Below are 20,000 nucleotides of genomic sequence, written 5' to 3' on the forward strand. Positions count from 1 at the left end.
GACGACCAAAAAAATACGACAGGGTTACCCCTTATATTTTATTTGACTCAAACAACAGTGTTACCCCTTATGTTTTTATTCATGACGACCAATAAAAAAACAACAGTGTTATCCCTTATGTTTTTTTTCTTCATGACGACCAATAAAAAACAACAGTGTTACCCCTTATGTTTTTTTTCATGACGACTTATAAAAAACGACAATGTTAACCCTTATGTGTTTTTTCATGACGACCAAAAGACAACAACAGTGTTACCCCTTATGGTTTTTTTCATGACGACCAATAAAAACAACAGTGTTACCCCTTATGTTTTTTTCATGACGACCAAAGAAAAACGACAGTGTCACCCCTCATGTTTCATTTGATAAAAACGACAGTGTTACCCCCTATGTTTTAATTAATAAATATCGACAGTGTTACCCCTTATGTTTTTTTTCATGACGACCAACAAAAAACGACAGTGTTACCCCTTATATTTTATTTGACAAAAACAACAGTGTTACCCCTTATGTTTTTAATCATGACGACCAATAAAAAAACAACTGTGTTATCCCTTATGTTTTTTTTCTTCTTGACGACCAAAGAAAAACGACAGTGTCACCCCTCATGTTTCATTTGATAAAAACGACAGTGTTACCCCTTATGGTTTTTTTCATGACGACCAATAAAAAACAACAGTGTTACCCCTTATGTGTTTTTTCATGACGACCAAAGAAAAACGACAGTGTTGCCCCTCATGTTTCATTTGATAAAAACGACAGTGTTACCCCTTATGGTTTTTTTCACGACGACCAATAAAAAACAACAGTGTTACCCCTTATGTTTGTTTCATGACGACCAAAAGAAAACGACAGTGTTACCCCTTATGGTTTTTTTCATGACGACCAAAAAACAACAACAGTGTTACCCCCTATGTTTTTTTTCATGACGACCAAAAAAAAACGACAGTGTTACCCCTTATGTTTTAATTGATAAATATCGACAGTGTTACCCCTTATGTTTTTTTTCATGACGACTAATAAAAAACGACAGTGTTACCCCTTATGCGTTTTTTCATGACGACCAAAAAACAACAACAGTGTTACCCCTTATGTTTTTTTTCATGATGACCAAAGAAAAACGACAGTGTTACCCCTTATGGTTTTTTTCATGACGACCAATAAATAACAACAGTGTTACCCCTTATGTGTTTTTTCATGACGACCAATAAAAAAACAACAGTGTTACCCCTTATGTTTTTTTCATGGCGAAAAAAGAAAAACGACAGTGTCACCCCTTATGTTTCATTTGATAAAAACGATAGTGTTACCCCCTATGTTTTTTTTCATGATGACCAAAGAAAAACGACAGTGTCATCCCTTATGTTTCATTTGATAAAAACGATAGTGTTACCCCCTATGTTTTTTTTCATGATGACCAAAGAAAAACGACAGTGTAATCCCTCATGTTTCATTTGATAAAAACGACAGTGTTACCCCTTATGTTTTTTTTCACGACGACCAATAAAAAACAACAGTGTTACCCCTTATGTTTTTTTCATGACGACCAAAAAAAAACGACAGTGTTACCCCCTATGTTTTAATTGATAAATATCGACAGTGTTACCCCCTATGTTTTAATTGATAAATATCGACAGTGTTACCCCTTATGTTTTTTTTCATGACGACTAATAAAAAACAACAGTGTTACCCCTTATGTGTTTTTTCATGACGACCAAAAGACAACAACAGTGTTACCCCTTATGGTTTTTTTCATGACGACCAAAGAAAAACGACAGTGTTACCCCTTATGTTTTTTTTCATGATGACCAAAGAAAAACGACAGTGTCACCCCTCATGTTTCATTTGATAAAAAGGACAGTGTTACCCCTTATGTTTTTTTTCATGAGGACCAGTGTTACCCCTTATGTTTTTTTTCATGATGACCAAAGAAAAACGACAGTGTCACCCCTCATGTTTCATTTGATAAAAACGACAGTGTTACCCCCTATGTTTTATTTGATAAAAACGACAGTGTTACCCCTTATGGTTTTTTTCATGACGACCAATAAAAAACAACAGTGTTACCCCTTATGTGTTTTTTCATGACGACCAAAAGACAACAACAGTGTTACCCCTTATGGTTTTTTTCATGACGACCAAAGAAAAACGACAGTGTTACCCCTTATGTTTTTTTTCATGATGACCAAAGAAAAACGACAGTGTCACCCCTCATGTTTCATTTGATAAAAACGACAGTGTTACCCCTTATGGTTTTTTTCATGACGACCAATAAAAAACAACAGTGTTACCCCTTAGGTTTTTTTCATGACAACCAAAGAAAAACGACAGTGTCACCCCTCATGTTTCATTTGATAAAAACGACAGTGTTACCCCCGATTTTTTAATTAATAAGTATCGACAGTGTTGCCCCTTATGTTTTTTTTCATGACGACCAATAAAAAACGACAGTGTTACCCCTTATGGTTTTTTTCATGACGACCAATAAATAACAACAGTGTTACCCCTTATGTGTTTTTTCATGACGACCAATAAAAAAACAACAGTGTTACCCCTTATGTTTTTTTCATGGCGAAAAAAGAAAAACGACAGTGTCACCCCTTATGTTTCATTTGATAAAAACGATAGTGTTACCCCCTATGTTTTTTTTCATGATGACCAAAGAAAAACGACAGTGTCATCCCTTATGTTTCATTTGATAAAAACGATAGTGTTACCCCCTATGTTTTTTTTCATGATGACCAAAGAAAAACGACAGTGTAATCCCTCATGTTTCATTTGATAAAAACGACAGTGTTACCCCTTATGTTTTTTTTCACGACGACCAATAAAAAACAACAGTGTTACCCCTTATGTTTTTTTCATGACGACCAAAAAAAAACGACAGTGTTACCCCCTATGTTTTAATTGATAAATATCGACAGTGTTACCCCCTATGTTTTAATTGATAAATATCGACAGTGTTACCCCTTATGTTTTTTTTCATGACGACTAATAAAAAACAACAGTGTTACCCCTTATGTGTTTTTTCATGACGACCAAAAGACAACAACAGTGTTACCCCTTATGGTTTTTTTCATGACGACCAAAGAAAAACGACAGTGTTACCCCTTATGTTTTTTTTCATGATGACCAAAGAAAAACGACAGTGTCACCCCTCATGTTTCATTTGATAAAAAGGACAGTGTTACCCCTTATGTTTTTTTTCATGAGGACCAGTGTTACCCCTTATGTTTTTTTTCATGATGACCAAAGAAAAACGACAGTGTCACCCCTCATGTTTAATTTGATAAAAACGACAGTGTTACCCCTTATGTTTTTTTTCATGAGACCAATAAAAAACAACAGTGTTACACCTTATTGGTTTTTTCATGACTACCAAAGAAAAACAAGTGTTGCCCCTTATGTTTCATTTGATAAAAACGACAGTGTTACCCCTTATGTTTCATTTGATAAAAACGACAGTGTTACCCCTCATGTTTCATTTGATAAAAATTAAACATGAGAAAAGAAAGTATATATATAAAAAAATCTCTGTGTTTTTTTTCACGACGACCAAAGAGAAACAACACTGTCACCCCCTATGTTTTATTAGATAAATATCGACAGTGTTACCCCTTATATTTATTTCATGACGGCCGTAAAAAATCAACAGAGTTACCCCGCATGTCTTTTCCATGTTGACCAACATTCCATGTTAAATAACAACAGTGGCACCCCTGACAACGTTCTTGCGGGGATCCGAACATGAGCTGTTTAGAGTGATACCCGCTGAACTTAACAATGCACCATCATGACACACGATAAAGTTATCACAAAGGTTATACTTGACTTTATAATTCACATGAAATAGAGATAAGAGTCTTCCAACAGCAGACATCAACAGGACTTGAACCCCGGTCTCCAGGGGATTAGCACACAGCTCTCTCCACTTCCCAGTGAGATTTTTGTTTTAATTATGTCTGAGGTTATATATGACAAAACGACAGTGTCACCCCTCATGTTTCATTTGATAAAAACAACAGTGTTACCCTTTATGTTTTTTTTCATGACGACCAATAAAAAACGACAGTGTTACCCCTTATGTTTTTTTTCATGACGACCAATAAAAAACGACAGTGTTACCCCTTATATTTTATTTGACAAAGACAACAGTGTTACCCTTAATGTTTTTTTTCATGACGACCAATAAAAAACAACAGTGTTACCCCTCATGTTTTTTTTCATGATGACCAATTAAAAACAATAGTGTTACCCCTTATGTTGTTTTTCATGACGACCAATAAATAACAACAGTGACACCCCTGTCAACGTTTTAGTAGGGATCCGAACATGAGCTGTTCAGAGCGTTAACCTCCGAACATAACAATGCACCATCAAGACACCGGAGAAAGTTATCACAAAGGTTATACTTGACTTTATAATTCACATGAAATAGAGATACGAGTCTTCCAACAGAAGGCAACAACCAGACTTGAACCCCGGTCTCCAGAGGATTAGCTCACAGCTCTCTCCACTTCCCATTGAGAATTGTGATTTAATTATGTCTGAGGTTATATATGACATGATAGCATTACGTTTAAAATTAAAGACTGTGTTTTCCACAGATATTGAGCCATGGTCTCCAGTGGGTTAGGCAGAGTGCACTCCACTGCACCACTGAGGCGATGACAATACACAATAATCAATAAAGAGGATATACATGACATTAAAATGTATGTGTGTATTTATATTATTTCCCTTATGGTTTTTTTCATGACGACCAATAAAAAACGAAGGTGTTACCCCTTATATTTTATTTGACAAAGACAACAGTGTTACCCCTTATGTTTTTTTTCATGACAACCAATAAAAAACAACAGTGTTAACCCTTATGTTTTTTTCATGACGACTCATAAAAAACAACAGTGTTACCCCTTATATTTTATTTGACAAAGACAACAGTGTTACCCCTTATGTTTTTTTTCAAGACGACCAATAAAAAACAACAGTGTTACCCCTTATGTTTTTTTTCATGACGACCAATAAAAAACAACAGTGTTTATCAGAGCGGAGCCCTGAATGTAACGTCACCCGTCACCTGGTCTCTGTAGGCCTAAACAATGGATGTTGCTCAGCATTTATTATGACTTCATTATATAGACTCTCTCTCATCACCCCCCCCCCCCTTGGACTGACTTCCCGCGTCCCTGATTAGGGCTGGCCCGAATGCCATTTTTCAGGCTTCGAATACTCGTTGGTTTTTCCGAGCGAATATTCGAATACTCGTTCCAGAAAAAAAAACACCATCAAAAACAACATTAATAATCCCTATATACTCCCTGGAACCGATTTTGACAGTATCTGCATATTTTCTTTGAAGATTTAATAGCTTTTGAACGTTAATTAGTAGGCCTAAGTAGGTTGAAGTTCCTTAGTTTTCCCCCGTGAAGGCGAACAGCTGTTCCGTTCCAAATCAGCTGTCCTCTGCCATCTCAGCCCTTACGGGAGCTTTTCAATTCATCCTGGAACGTGCATCTTTCCAGGGAATTTGTACAATAAATCCATAACAAATACCGAATATTGATTGTCTTATGTGTCCATATTATTCCCAAGACGCTCACGCTCTGCAGCAAGCCAGTCACAGTTGATTGGCGCGGCGCTACGGTAGTTGAAATTGGTAGTTGAAATTGGACCCTCACAAACGGTAGTTTGTGAGGGTCCAATTTCGTGAAAAAGATTGCTATTGCCGTGCATGTGCACAGTTATGAAACTCAAAACCGTGTTCTTGCATATGACTTTCCTTGATAATTTTCCTCAAAGTAGGCCTACTTCCAAACTGCACTCCTCCATCACTACTCCATTTTCCTTCTACCTAACCGTTCGCGGAGGCGCTGCATTTTAGATGCTAGCTGTATTGGCTAATCTTTAGCTAACACCTACGAATCACTGCCAGAGACCACACTACGAGTGAGTGACAGAAGGCGGGGCTATATTCGCACTGAAGCGATGCGTGTCTGTTAACTCGCTATCCGAGAGAAGAGAAGACAGCGCGCTGATCAATTGCAAATATTTCTATTTTGTGTGATTTTGCGGAACAAAAGGTTGTTCTGTGTCCAATGACACAAGCGGGCAACCGTTAGTGTCATTGGCTGCCTCCTCCTTAATCCAGATACATCAGTCACAATGCAGCTCACCACCCCAGTGTCCCTGTGTGTGTGACTGTGTGTGTGTGTGTGTGTGTGTGTGTGTGTGTGTGTGTGTGTGTGTGTGTGTGTGTGTGTGTGTGTGTGTGTGTGTGTGTGTGTGTGTGTGTGTGTGTGTGTGTGTGTGTGTGTGTGTGTGTGACTGTGTGTGTGTGTGTGTGTGTGTGTGTGTGTGTGTGTGTGTGTGTGTGTGTGTGTGTGTGTGTGTGTGTGTGTGTGTGTGTGTGTGTGTGTGTGTGAGTGTGTGTTTGCGCTTGTGTGCCAGTTTGTGAATGTACGTATGCTTGGTTGTTTGTGTGTTTCTGTTTGTGTTCATGTGTGCGCTTGTGTGTGTGTGTATCTTTCTGTGTGTGTGTGCGTGTATCTATGTGTGCGTGCGCGTGTATCTGTTTGTGTGTGTGTGCATGTGTGTGCGTAGGTGCGTGTGTGTGTGTGTTTCTGTGTGTGTGTGTGTGTGTGTGTGTGTGTGTGTGTGTGTGTGTGTGTGTGTGTGTGTGTGTGTGTGTGTGTGTGTGTGTGTGCATGTGCGCTTGCGTGTGAGTGTGTGTGGGCTCGTATTAAGGCCTCCTGCTGACAGACAGGCTCCGCAGCAGCCAGTAAAGCGGCTCTAGCTCCGCCCCCGCGTGCCGCTCTGGGCGGCCAGGAGCCCTTACTCCTTTCATAAAGAGGTTACGGGTCAGGGGATACCTTCAGAGGGCTCTGGGCTCCGTCCCACTGGGTTCCACTGGAGGAACTCAGTGGGTTTACATGGGCAGCCAAGTCTGGTCAAAGCTGATAACAGCTTTACAGTCAGTCTGATAGACACGTGCCACTGTGTGTGTGTGTGTGTGTGTGTGTGTGTGTGTGTGTGTGTGTGTGTGTGTGTGTGTGTGTGTGTGTGTGTGTGTGTGTGTGTGTGTGTGTGTGTGTGTGTGTGTGTGTGTGTGTGTGTGTGTGTGTGTGTGTGTGTGTGTGTACAAGCATGTGTGTTGTTGTGTGTGTGTGTGTGTGTTCCAGGGGTCAAGGTCCTCGCGTCCCCCCCACCCATCAGGACACTGCAGCCGTGAACTTTGACCTGAGTGTTCTTTACAGCAGGTCGGGCGTTGAGCTGCCGCGCCGTGTTGTTGAAGGGCTCTGGGCCTCAGGACCGTCTGTTCCATCCCCATTGTCCTCAATCTACCTGTCTCTGTACTGTCTAACCCCTACCTGCTCCTTAATGACCTGTCTCTGTACCATCTAACCCCTACCTCCTCCTTAAAGACATTGATCTGTACTGTCTAACCCCTACCTGCTCCTTATTGACCTGTCTCTGTACTGTCTAACCCCTACCTGCTCCTTAATGACCTGTCTCTGTACTGTCTAACCCCTACCTGCTCCTTAATGACCTGTCTCTGTACTGTCTAACCTCTACTGCTCCTTAATGACCTGTATCTGTACTGTCTAACCCCTACCTGCTCCTTAATGACTTGTCTCTGTACTGTCTAACCCCTACTGCTCCTTAATTACCTGTATCTGCGTTCACTGTAAGTCTCTTTGGATAAAAACATCAGATCAATAACCACGGAGCCCCCTAGTACCTAACTACAGTACTTTACTGAATACTGAGTATGAACTATTGGATCGCGCAGAGCGCGGTTTCCGTGGTGACGTGAGGTGATTGACAGCAGCAGGTCTGTAGGATTAGAAGAACGTTAGCGGGCCAAACCGGGGCCCTCAGGAACCTGGAAGTACACACACACACACACGTCTCTGTAGGGCTGTCTGATGACAGAGCACCCTGCCCCCCCCCTGACTCCTGCCAGGAGCGTGCCAGGCCTGACAGCTGGTCTGGCACGCCCCACCACCCACACCACCCCCACCCCCACCCCACCTCCATCCTCTGACCACCCCCACCCCACCTCTGGGTACCGCTGGCTTACACAGCAGTGGTAGTTCATGAGGAACCCCCACATCCCAAGAACCCAAAGACCCCTAGACCACAAGACCTCCAGAACCTCAAGACCCCTAGACCACTAGACCTCCAGACCACTAGACCACTAGACCTCCAGACCACTAGACCTCCAGACCTCCAGACCTTCTGACCACTAGACCTCCAGACCACCAGACCACCAGACCACCAGACCTCCGGACCACCAGACCTCCAGACCTCCAGACCTTCTGACCACTAGACCTCCAGACCTCCAGACCCTCCAGGTGGTTGAGGAGGAGGTTGAGATGATGGTGGTGGAGGAGGATGAGGTGGTGGAGATGATGGTGGCGGAGGAGGTGGTGACGGTGTTAATGGCGGTGGTGGAAGTGGTGGCGGAGAAGGAGGAGGTGGGGTTGATAATGGTAGTGGTAGCAGTGTTAATAGTGGAAGTGGAGGTGGAAGTGATGGAGGAGGTTGCGGTGGTGGTGGGGGAGGTGGTGTTGATAGTGGTGGTGGAGGTGGAGGGGGTGTGGCCGCATGCTATGCTAGGCTAGGCGGTCTGCTAGCTGTGCGTGTGCTGTGCAGCTGGAGCTTAGCGGTGGAGGCTGTGATGGAGCGCGGGTGGTGTCCTGTCACAACAGCTGCACAGCGCAAAGACCACAGACAGGCAACACTCTAGCCTCCACCCCCTCCTCCTCCTCCTCCTCCACCCCCTCCTCCTCCTCCTCCTCCTCCTCCTCCTCCACCCCCTCCTCCTCCGCAACCACTACAAGCACATCCTCCACAACTCCTCTCACACTACCTCCTCCACCACCACCAGCACCTCCACCACCACCACCACCACCTCCTCCTCCTCCACCACCACCACCACCATCACCACCTCCACCACCAGCACCACCTCCTCCTCCACCACCTCCACCACCAGCTGCACCACCACCTCCACCACCAGATCCACTACAACCTCCTCCTCCATCACCACTACCACCACCACCACCTCCAGCTGCACCACCACCTCCACCACCAGCTCCACTACAAGCTCGTCCTCCAACGCCACCACAAGCACCTGAACATCCACCATCACATCTACCACTCCCCCCTCCACCACCAAAACCTCCTCCACCACTACTTTCACCACAAAACTAGGCTAGTACCAGCACTGGGTCTAGGCTAGTACCAGTACTGGGTCTAGGCTAGGTCCAGTACTGGGTCTAGGGTAGTCCCAGTACTTGGTCTAGGGTAGTAGCAGAAGGGTCTAGGGGAGTACCAGTACTGGGTCTAGGGGAGTACCAGTACTGGGTCTAGGGTAGTACCAGTACTGGGTCCAGGGTAGTCCCAGTACTGGGTCTAGGGTAGTCCCAGTACTGGGTCTAGGGTAGTACCAGTACTGGGTCCAGGGTAGTCCCAGTACTGGGTCCAGGGTAGTCCCAGTACTGGGTCTAGGGTAGTCCCAGTACTGGGTCCAGGGTAGTCCCAGTACTGGGTCCAGGGTAGTCCCAGTACTGGGTCTAGGGTAGTCCCAGTACTGGGTCTAGGGTAGTCCCAGTACTGGGTCTAGGGTAGTCCCAGTACTGGGTCTAGGGTAGTCCCAGTACTGGGTCTAGGGTAGTCCCAGTACTGGGTCTAGGGTAGTCCCAGTACTGGGTCTAGGGTAGTACCAGTACTGGGTCTAGGGTAGTACCAGTACTGGGTCTAGGGTAGTCCCAGTACTGGGTCTAGGGTAGTACCAGTACTGGGTCTAGGGTAGTACCAGTACTGGGTCTAGGGTAGTACCAGTACTCAAATGGTGGGCTGCAGTCCAGTCCTTAAACACTAGATGGCATTCTTTGCCCAATGTTTCTCAGCTACAGAGAGAGATGAGTGAGTGAGACAGACAGACAGACAGACAGACAGACAGACAGACAGACAGACAGACAGACAGACAGACAGACAGACAGACAGACAGACAGACAGACAGACAGACAGACAGACAGACAGACAGACAGACAGACAGACAGACAGACAGACAGACAGACAGACAGACAGACAGACAGACAGACAGACAGACAGACAGACAGACAGACAGACAGACAGACAGACAGACAGACAGACAGACAGACAGACAGACAGACAGACAGACAGACAGACAGACAGACAGACAGACAGACAGACAGACAGACAGACAGACAGACAGACAGACAGACAGACAGACAGACAGACAGACAGACAGACAGACAGACAGACAGACAGACAGACAGACAGACAGACAGACAGACAGACAGACAGACAGACAGACAGACAGACAGACAGACAGACAGACAGACAGACAGACAGACAGACAGACAGACAGACAGACAGACAGACAGACAGACAGACAGACAGACAGACAGACAGACAGACAGACAGACAGAACGACAGACAGACAGACAGACAGACAGACAGAATGTACAGCCTCCTCCACTACGATGCGCACGCAGCCCTCATGTTCCTCCGGTCAGTCGGATCAGTGACCACAGATTTTCTCGTAGACACCAAGCTAACTCTCGCTAGCTCTCCCCACTAGCTAAACTACTCTATTTTGGCTTTTAAGAGATAATAGTTTAAGTCTGTGGATCTCTAGCCGTCCTGAATATAAGATACGCCCGAACCGCCAACCCAAATACACCCAGCACTGTGTGTGTGTGTGTGTGTGTGTGTGTGTGTGTGTGTGTGTGTGTGTGTGTGTGTGTGTGTGTGTGTGTGTGTGTGTGTGTGTGTGTGTGTGTGTGTGTGTGTGTGTGTGTGTGTGTGTTTGTGTTGGCTGCAGGTCACCCAGTTTCAGCCTAAACTAAATCGACGGGACTTTCCTGCTCCCCCATTGGTCGGACCCTAACCCATCTCCACCCTGATTGGTGGGCCAGGAGCCTGTCTCCACAAATTACTGTAATCCTCTTAGAGAGAATCGGTCCCTGTTGTCCAATCCCCCCCCCCCCTCCCCTCGTGTGTGTGTCTGTGTGTGTCGGTGTATGTGTGTGTGTGTGTGTGTGTGTGTGTGTGTGTGTGTGTGTGTGTGTGTGTGTCTGTCTGTGTATGAGTGTGTGAGAGTGTGTGTGGGGTCTTAATCCAAGTGGATTAGGTGGTAAATTTGGCGACGAGAGAGGAGAGAGGCTCACACCATCAGTTCTGCTCCTGCACCTCCTCCTCCTGCACCTCCTGCTGCCTGCTCCTCCTCCTACACCCCCTGCTGCCCGCTCCTCTAGCACCTCCTGCTGCCGCTCCTCATCCTCCTGAGGTCCTCGGCGTGCAGCTCTCTGACTGGGATGCCGACGGCGGGCGGACCGCTCCCTTGCAGCTGATTGGTTGACATGAGGATGACCATGTGACCTGTGACAGTGGCAGCATTGGGGAAACCTCCAAACTCCTCCTCTTCTCCTCCTGGTCTTAAACATCCTCCTGCCGGGACCGTCGGAGTTCCCCACAGCGGCTCCTGGTGTTGTTGTTATGGTCGTCATGGTAATAGGTCCTGGGGGCGGTTGATAATTGGTTTGTTGGAGTGGTTGTCCTGGTAACGGGCTTCTGGTTGATTCTTTGTATTTCAGGATGAATGGAAGGATGTCAATGGGTGACCATCTCCTAGCAACCACCTCCTAGCAACCATATCCATACAACATCCTCCTGGCAACCGTCTCCTAGCAACCATCTCACACCACCTAGGCACCATATCTAAACAACAACCTCCTGTCGGTCTCCTAGCAAGTCTCCGGGGGGACCTCCGCTTGGTGTGCTGGCTGCCTGTAGGCTGAGCATGAAGAACCCGGTTCCTCTCTGGCTCCTCGCGAACTAAACCAAGACCTCAGTCCTCATCCGGACCCCAGAGAGGAGCTGAGCCAGGGGGTCTGGACCTGAGGACCTCCAGGGACAATGGATACCGGGACCAGAGGGATTCTGCTCCTGATTTTCTTTTGCAGCCTGTGGGACTCAGGTCAAGCCCAGATGAAGATCCCACCAGAAACGTGAGTTGGTCACCCTCTCCCCTTTCCCCCTCTCCTCTCCTCCTCTCCTCTCCTCCTCTCCTCTCCTCCTCTCCTCACCCGTCCTCTCTCCTCTCCTCCTCTCCTCTCCTCTCCTCTCCTCTCCTCTCCTCTCCTCTCCTCTCCTCTCGTCACCTCCCGTCACCCCTCTCCTCCCCTATCAAGGCAGATTAACTGTAATTTGCTCCCTCTCTGTCTGCCCTAAATCACATCTTTTGGGTCAGGGCTGGGGTTACTTCATCCAGCGCAACAGAGTCACGATGTTATGTTGGAGTCAGTTCTGGAGCTAGGATGTTCGTTTTAGAGTTTTGATGTACTGTTCTTGTTAGGATGTCATGTTATAGACAAGGTCTAGAGGTATAATGCAATGATCTAGTTATGATATAACGTTGTAGTCAGTTCTAGAGTTATGATTTCATGTTCTAGAGTCCATTACGATGAGGTGATGTTGGAAAGTTAGCATAGCTAGTACTATGATGTAATATTGTAGTCCAGTCAGTTCCAGTTCATTCTCCCACTCTAACTCTGTCTGTCTGTCTGTCTGTCTGTCTGTCTGTCTGTCTGTCTGTCTGTCTGTCTGTCTGTCTGTCTGTCTGTCTGTCTGTCTGTCTGTCTGTCTGTCTGTCTGTCTGTCTGTCTGTCTGTCTGTCTGTCTCCCTCTTACACCTGCTCTCTCTCTCTCTCTCTCTCTCTCTCTCTCTCTCTCTCTCTCTCTCTCTCGTTCTCTCTCTCTCTCTCTCCCTCCCTCCCTCTCTCTCTCTCTCTCTCTCTCTCTCTCTCTCTCTCTCTCTCTCTCTCTCTCTCTCTCTCTCTCTCTCTCTCTCTCTCTCTCTCTCTCTCTCTCTCTCTCTCTCTCTCTCTCTCTCTCTCTCTCTCTCTCTCTCAGGGTTCAGCAGTGGGCGTCTGTCCTGTCCGTCCAGCTCTGTGACATCACCACCAAATACTCTGGATCTCTCCTGCTCCAGAAGGTAAGAACCAATGACCACCATGAACATATACCATTCCATTCAATCTAATGGCCTGGGAACGTCCCTGAAACGTAAAGTAACATGTGTGTGTGTGTGTGTGTGTGTGTGTGTGTGTGTGTGTGTGTGTGTGTGTGTGTGTGTGTGTGTGTGTGTGTGTGTGTGTGTGTGTGTGTGTGTGTGTGTGTGTGTGTGTGTAGAAACTGAAGGATGTGGAGCCCATCGTGAAGATCGTGGAGCTGGACGGGATGGACCTGGTGAAGGACTTCTCTGAGGACATTGAGCGAATGCTGGGCAGCAAGATGAAGTCTGTGAAGGTATAGACCCATCCATTAGCAGTTATTCGGTAGCAGTTAGCAGTTAGCCGTTAGCAGTTAGCAGTTAGAGGTTAGCGGTCAGCAGTTAGAGGTTAGCAGTTAGCAGTTAGCCGTTAGCATTTAGAAGTTAGAGGTCAGTAGGTAGCGGTCAGCAGTTAGAGGTTAGCAGGGAGCAGTTAGCCGTTAGGCGTTAGCAGTTAGAGGTTAGCAGTTCGCGGTCAGCAGTTAGAGGTTAGCTGTGAGATGGAGGAGCTGGGGATTGAGATGTGGTCCACACAATGCGGATCTCAAACCCATGTCCTGGATGCTTGTGTTCCTCTGTAGAGGTTAGCGGAATCAGCCGAAGACGCAGATCTCTACCACGATTTCAACGCTACCATGCAGGTCAGTGGAGTCCCTTCTTCTCGTTTTCTGTTCTGTTCTGTTCTATGTGTTTTGGTTCTATGGTCATCATAACTTCATGGTTCTATGTGTTGTGGTTCTAAGGTCAGTTTTCCCACTATAACTACGTTCAGTTTCAATACTATAACGTCAAGGTTCTATGTGTTTTGGTTCTACGGTCTGTTGGACAACTATAACTCCATGGTTCTATGTGTTGTGGTTCTACGCTCAGTTTGACTACTATAACTCCATGCTGATCAACTCGGGGGATGAGGACGGGAACTTCGCCCCGCTGGGAGGAGACTTTCCCCTGGAGGAGAACGAACACTTCAACCAGCTGCTGGTCAATGTCCAGCAGAGCGACATCCAGGTCCCCACCAACGTCTACAACCGAGGTCTGACCCCCCAGATCCCCTATGGACCCCCCAGACCCCCATAGACCCCCAAGACCCCCTATAGACCCACAGGATCCCCCAGGATCCCCCATAGATCCCCCAGACCCCCATTGACCCTCAGACCCCCTATAGACCCACAAGACCCCCCCAGACCCGATAGACCCCCAATACCCCCTATGGACCCCCAGACCCCTTATCCAGATCACCACGTACGTCTCTAACTGAGGTCTGCCCCCCCAGACCCTCTACAGACCCCCCAGACCCCCTATAGATCCCCCAGACCCCCGAAGCCTTCATCCAGGTCCCCACCAACGTCTACAACAGAGGTCCAACTCCCTAGACCCCACATAGACCCCCCAGACCCCTCATCCCGGTCCCCACATACGTCTACAACCGAGGTCTGGGCCCCTTAGACCCCATGGACCCCTCTGACCCTGGACCCAGACCGCTCTCATCCAGCCCCTGCACACTGGATATTAAACCAGGACTTCTAACGTTACAGTACATGCTCCTTCCAGTGCCCCTGAGCAAGGCACTGTTTGTATATCACGCTGTAATAGGCTCAAAGTTATTGTGACCTCTCCAAGGACAGTACAGAGATTCAGCCCAACCTGTCTGAAGATGCAACATCTAGACTATGATTCAGCATTATGAACTCATAATGTATTATTATTATATTATTGTTTTGTGATTTGGAGTCCTGATCCAACCCAGTGGAGGGTGATGTGTGTGTGGAGCGGATCTGATCAGTGCTCGTCCTCTGCAGACCCCAACATCCTGAACGCCATCTACAACTCAGAGGCTCTCAACGATGTATTCATCAACAACTTCCAGAAGGACCCCACCCTCACCTGGCAGTACTTCGGCAGCTCCACTGGCTTCTTCAGGATCTACCCCGGTGAGGTTCCTAGCAAGGTTCCTCAGGATCTACCCTGGATCAGGCTGCTTAAAAAGGTTCCTTAAGGATGTTCCTCAACGATGATCTCCACCCCTGTTCAAGTCACGTCCACTTCATGTGTGGAGCGCTTTAGCCCCAGGTCCAGGTCTCAAAGGGCTTCACAGCTCCCCAGTATCCAACACTAGCAGATCCTCAGCCCTCTAATGGACGTGGAGTAAAACCCAAAACCAAGACGGAAGAACCCTGTAGAAAGTCCACAGAAGAAGATCCTCCTTCAAGGGTCGTTAGGAGGGAAATAGGTGCTGAAGGAGATGATCTTTTACCACAGCTCTGTAAAAGATGATCTCTGGTGTCAGGATTCCTTGATAGTTCCTTAGGTTCTTAAGGGATGCACTTCGAGCAGCGTTGTCTAAATGTCCTTGGTTTTGTTAAGAGGGACCTGGTTTGTTTCAGAGCTGAGAGCCGTGTGAAGGTCAGGTATCTAACCATCATGACGTCTCCTCAGGGATCAAATGGACTCCAGACGCCAACGGTGTGGCCGCATACGACTGCAGGAACCGCAACTGGTGAGTGATGTGTTGGAGGTAGACCTCAGTATCTTAGTGTTAGGAGATAAACCTCAGTATCTTAGGGTTAGGAGGTAGACCTCAGTATCTAAGGGTTAGGTTGTAGACCACAGTATCTTAGTTTTAGGAGATAAACCTCAGTATCTTAGGGTTAGGAGGTAGACCTCAGTATCTAAGGTATCTGAGGTGGTGTCAGGAGGTCTGAGGTGATAGTATTTGGTCCCTGCAGGTACATCCAGGCGGCCACTTCTCCTAAAGACATCATCATCATGGTGGACATCAGCGGCAGCATGAAGGGTTTGAAGATGACCATCGCCAAGCACACCATCAACACCATCCTGGACACGCTGGGGGAGAACGACTTTGTCAACATCATTGCCGTGAGAACCGCCGTCCTACTGTCTGTCCCATTGTCACTAAGTCATGTTGTGTCCACTCCGAGTGAGCCCAAGAACACAGCACACCTTCAGAGTGGAGGAGCCATCCACAGAAGTGTTCTGGTGCGGCCCTGCTAAGTCGTGGTGCAGAGTTGCACCAGGACTGTTGGAGGTTTTGAGAGTGGTTCCGATAACGATACAAGTATCTGAAATTCCTCAGATACTGCCTAAAACACAGCATCGGTATCGGTGAGCATGCAAATCTATGCGCCGATCCGATATCATCACATGACTAGCTTATTAACTAAGCAGAGAACATCAAACACTACGATATTATGCAGCCTTTGATAACGGTCGGAGGTGGAAAGTCGGAATGGGAAACGCGTCATCCCCGACCTGGTTTCTCCGATAGCTCAGCAGGGGTCCATTCTCCACCCATGGGTCTAACATGTCAGTTTTCTGTCCAGTACACAGACTACGTCCGCTATGTGGAGCCCTGCTTCAGAGGCACGCTGGTGCAGGCTGACCTGGACAACAGGGAGGTAAGACCGTTATCCTGCCCCGGCCTGCAGGGGGCCAGGCTAATCAGCCAGGGTGAAGCTAATCAGCCGGGGATCAGCGGATATTCATCCCACACCTCGAGCCTCCTGGCCCAGGAGAAACCCTGTGGGATTAGCCCACTGACCTACTTTAGCACACTGAGTGCCACCTGTAGCCTGCATGACTTAGCCCTTCTTCTAAGGGGCTTGGTGGGCATGGTGCTATCTGTCAGAATGTATTAGAGCTATGCTATATGTTAGGAGTTAGCCTAGCATTGTTCTATCTGTCCTAATGTATTAGAGCTATGCTATACGTTGGGAGCTAGCCTAGCATAGTGATATCGTTCAGAATGTATTAGAGCTATGCTATATGTTAGGAGCTACCCTAGCATTGTGCTATCGGTCCGAATGTATTAGAGCTATGCTATATGTTAGGAGCTAGCCTAGCATTGTGCTATCTGTCAGAATGTATTAGAGCTATGCTATATTTGAGGAGCTAGGCTAGCATTGTGCTATCTGTCGGAATTTATCAGAGCTATGCTATATGTGAGGAGCTAGGCTAGCATGCTGCTATCTGTCAGATGTATAAGAGCTATGCTATATGTTAGGAGCTAGGATAGCATGGTGCTATCTGTCAGAATGTATTGAGCTATGCTATATTTTAGGAGTTAGCCTAGTATTGTGCTATCTGTCAGAATGTATTAGAGCTATGCTATATGCGAGGAGCTAGGCTAGCATTCTGCTATCTGTCAGAATGTATAAGAGCTATGCTTTATGCGAGGAGCTATGCTGGCATTGTGCTATCTGTCAGAAGAGCAGGGGTCAGCAACCTGTTCAACATGCAGTGCCAGTTTGACATTTTCTTGTTAATGAGTGTGCCTTAAGCAACAATATATTAAATATTAAGCTGAATTATGCGACCAAAAACATTTCCAGAAGACCTGGAATTGTATAATGATTTTTTTGTTGTTATATTTGCAAAATGGGATTACAAATTATAATTACATATGTCCCATCTTAAAACACCACTTCCGGAAACTCATTCAAAAACATATTTCCAATGTGAGAAATGTAAAAAACGAATATATACGAGAATGTTGGAACCATCCACATCATATCTTTAAGACATGTACAGCTTTACAAAACCATGTCAAGGCGATGCATACAGGCCACTTGCCACAATATTTGAAAATTTTTCTTCTCTATTACTCACAACATAGGTCTAAGAAAATACTATCAATTGATCCCATTTCAGAACACTGCTTTCAGTATCTCATTTAAACATATTCGCACTGGGAGGAAATGCCCAAAACAGAATAATGTGCAAAAAAAACCGGGAGTAATGATTATGCTGCCGCATTGTGTGGTGACATTTTTTTGATAAAAAAAATAGACATAACGTTTAGTTTTTTTTCTCAAGTGTGCCAATGATTATGCTGCCACGTGCCAGTGGTGGCACGCGTGCCTACTAGGGTTGCCGACCCCTGTATTAGAGCTATGCTATTAGTAAGGAGTTATGCTAGTGTTGTGCTATCTGTCAGAATCTATTAGAGCTATGCTACAAGTAAGGAGTTATGTTAGTGTTGTGCTATCTGTCAGAATGGATTAGAGCTATGCCCTATCTGAGAAGCTCGGCTAGAAGGTCTTAGAGCAATGCTATCCCTTCCTAATGTGCTGCTGTGTGCTTGTCAGCTGGCACTAGCAATGAGAAGGATAAGCCGTTACTGGCTAGAATCTTCTAAAGTCCTACACTGCCCTGTGAGGTCCAACCAGAGAGCAAGGAGCCAAGTCCAGAGGATCTGATTAGTGCAGAACCTCCTAATCTCAGATCCACTCTTAAACGGCTTCACAGGCAACACTTTATAGAGCCCCCTAACGCGATCTCTCTCTCTCTCTCTCTCTCTCTCTCTCTCTCTTTAACAGCACTTCAAGACGTTGGTGGATGGTCTTCATGTTAAAGGAGAAGCAAAGATCAACAAGGCCATGAAAGAGGCTTTTAAAGTCCTCAACCTGGTGTGTGTTTGTGTGTGTGTGTGTGTGTGCGTGCGTGCGTGCGTGCGTGCGTGCGTGCGTGCGTGCGTGCGTGCGTGCGTGCGTGCGTGCGTGCGTGCGTGCGTGCGTGCGCGCGTGTGCGTGCGTGTGTGTGTGTGTGTGTGCGTGTGTGTGTGTGTGTGTGTGTGGACCCGGTCCCTCAATCTGGGCAGTATGTGTAACCAGGTGTGTGTGTGTGTGTGTGTGTGTGTGTGTGTGTGTGTGTGTGTGTGTGTGTGTGTGTGTGTGTGTGTGTGTGTGTGTGTGTGTGTGTGTGTGTGTGTGTGTGTGTGTGTGTGTATGTGTGGGTCGGCTTTGTGTTTGTGGGTCGGCTTAGCTCAGGAGGTAGAGCAGTTGTTTTGTAACCAAGTTCAATTTGTAACCAGTTCAATCCCCAGCTCCTCCTAGTTGAGTGTCGATGTGTCCCTGAGCAAGACACTTAACCCTTACTGGTCCTGACGCTCCCTGGGTCAGGGCAGCATGTGTAACCAGGTGTGTGTTTGTGTGTGTAGACCCGCTCCCTGGGTCAGGGCAGCATGTGTAACCAGGCCATCATGCTGATCACCGACGGAGCGATGGAGGACTACGAGGAGGTCTTCAAGGAGTTCAACTGGCCGGACCGCCGGGTAGGTCCAGCTCCCGGATCCCTGAGGTTCCTGCTCCTCTGGTTCCTCTGGTTCCTCAGGGCTCCCTCTGGTTCCTCTGGTTCCTCTGGTCCCTCAGGGCTCCCTCTGGTTCCTCTGGTTCCTCTGGTCCCTCTGGTTCCTCTGGTTCCTCTGGTTCCTCAGGGCTCACTGTGGTTCCTCTTGTTCCTCTGGTCCCTCTGGTTCCTCATGTCCCTCTGGTTCCTCTGGTTCCTCTGGTCCCTCTGGTTCCTCTGGTTCCTCTGGTCCCTCTGGTTCCTCAGGGCTCCCTCTGGTTCCTCTGGTTCCTCTTGTTCCTCTGGTTCCTCTTGTCCCTCTGGTCCCTCTGGTTCCTCTGGTTCCTCTTGTACCTCTGGTTCCTCTGGTTCCTCTGGTCCCTCTGGTCCCTCTGGTTCCTCTGGTTCCTCTGGTTCCTCTGGTTCCTCTTGTACCTCTGGTTCCTCTGGTTCCTCTTGTTCCCCTGGTTCCTCTGGTTCCTCTGGTTCCTCTTGTCCCTCTGGTTCCTCTGGTTCCTCTTGTACCTCTGGTTCCTCTGGTCCCTCTGGATTCTCTGGTTCCTCTGGTTCCTCTGGTTCCTCTGGTTCCTCTGGTTCCTCAAGGCTCCCTGTTGTTCCTCTTGTTCCTCTGGTTCCTCAGGGCTCCCTCTGGTTCCTCTGGTTCCTCTGGTTCCTCTGGTTCCTCTGGTTCCTCTGGTTCCTCTTGTACCTCTGGTTCCTCTGGTTCCTCTTGTTCCCCTGGTTCCTCTTGTTCCTCTGGTTCCTCTTGTCCCTCTGGTCCCTCTGGTTCCTCTGGTTCCTCTGGTTCCTCTTGTACCTCTGGTTCCTCTGG

The 20,000-nt window shown here is 47.1% G+C and overlaps 1 protein-coding gene across 1 annotated transcript in view; it reads left to right on the forward strand.

Moving 5' to 3' along the window:
- The first annotated feature begins 11,949 nt into the window (after window positions 1-11,949).
- Window positions 11,950-20,000, forward strand: part of LOC130388769 (voltage-dependent calcium channel subunit alpha-2/delta-4-like) — a 29,735-nt gene continuing 21,684 nt past the window's right edge. The window contains exons 1-11 of the mRNA XM_056598279.1: window positions 11,950-12,041; window positions 12,946-13,027; window positions 13,225-13,341; window positions 13,666-13,725; window positions 13,955-14,117; window positions 14,884-15,015; window positions 15,521-15,581; window positions 15,811-15,961; window positions 16,426-16,500; window positions 18,421-18,510; window positions 19,041-19,154. Of these exons, the coding sequence (XP_056454254.1) occupies window positions 11,950-12,041; window positions 12,946-13,027; window positions 13,225-13,341; window positions 13,666-13,725; window positions 13,955-14,117; window positions 14,884-15,015; window positions 15,521-15,581; window positions 15,811-15,961; window positions 16,426-16,500; window positions 18,421-18,510; window positions 19,041-19,154 (1,137 nt within the window). The remainder of the gene's footprint in view (window positions 12,042-12,945; window positions 13,028-13,224; window positions 13,342-13,665; window positions 13,726-13,954; window positions 14,118-14,883; window positions 15,016-15,520; window positions 15,582-15,810; window positions 15,962-16,425; window positions 16,501-18,420; window positions 18,511-19,040; window positions 19,155-20,000) is intronic.

This window comes from Gadus chalcogrammus, chromosome 9 (assembly GCF_026213295.1).
Source record: "Gadus chalcogrammus isolate NIFS_2021 chromosome 9, NIFS_Gcha_1.0, whole genome shotgun sequence".
NCBI classification, from domain to species: domain Eukaryota; kingdom Metazoa; phylum Chordata; class Actinopteri; order Gadiformes; family Gadidae; genus Gadus; species Gadus chalcogrammus.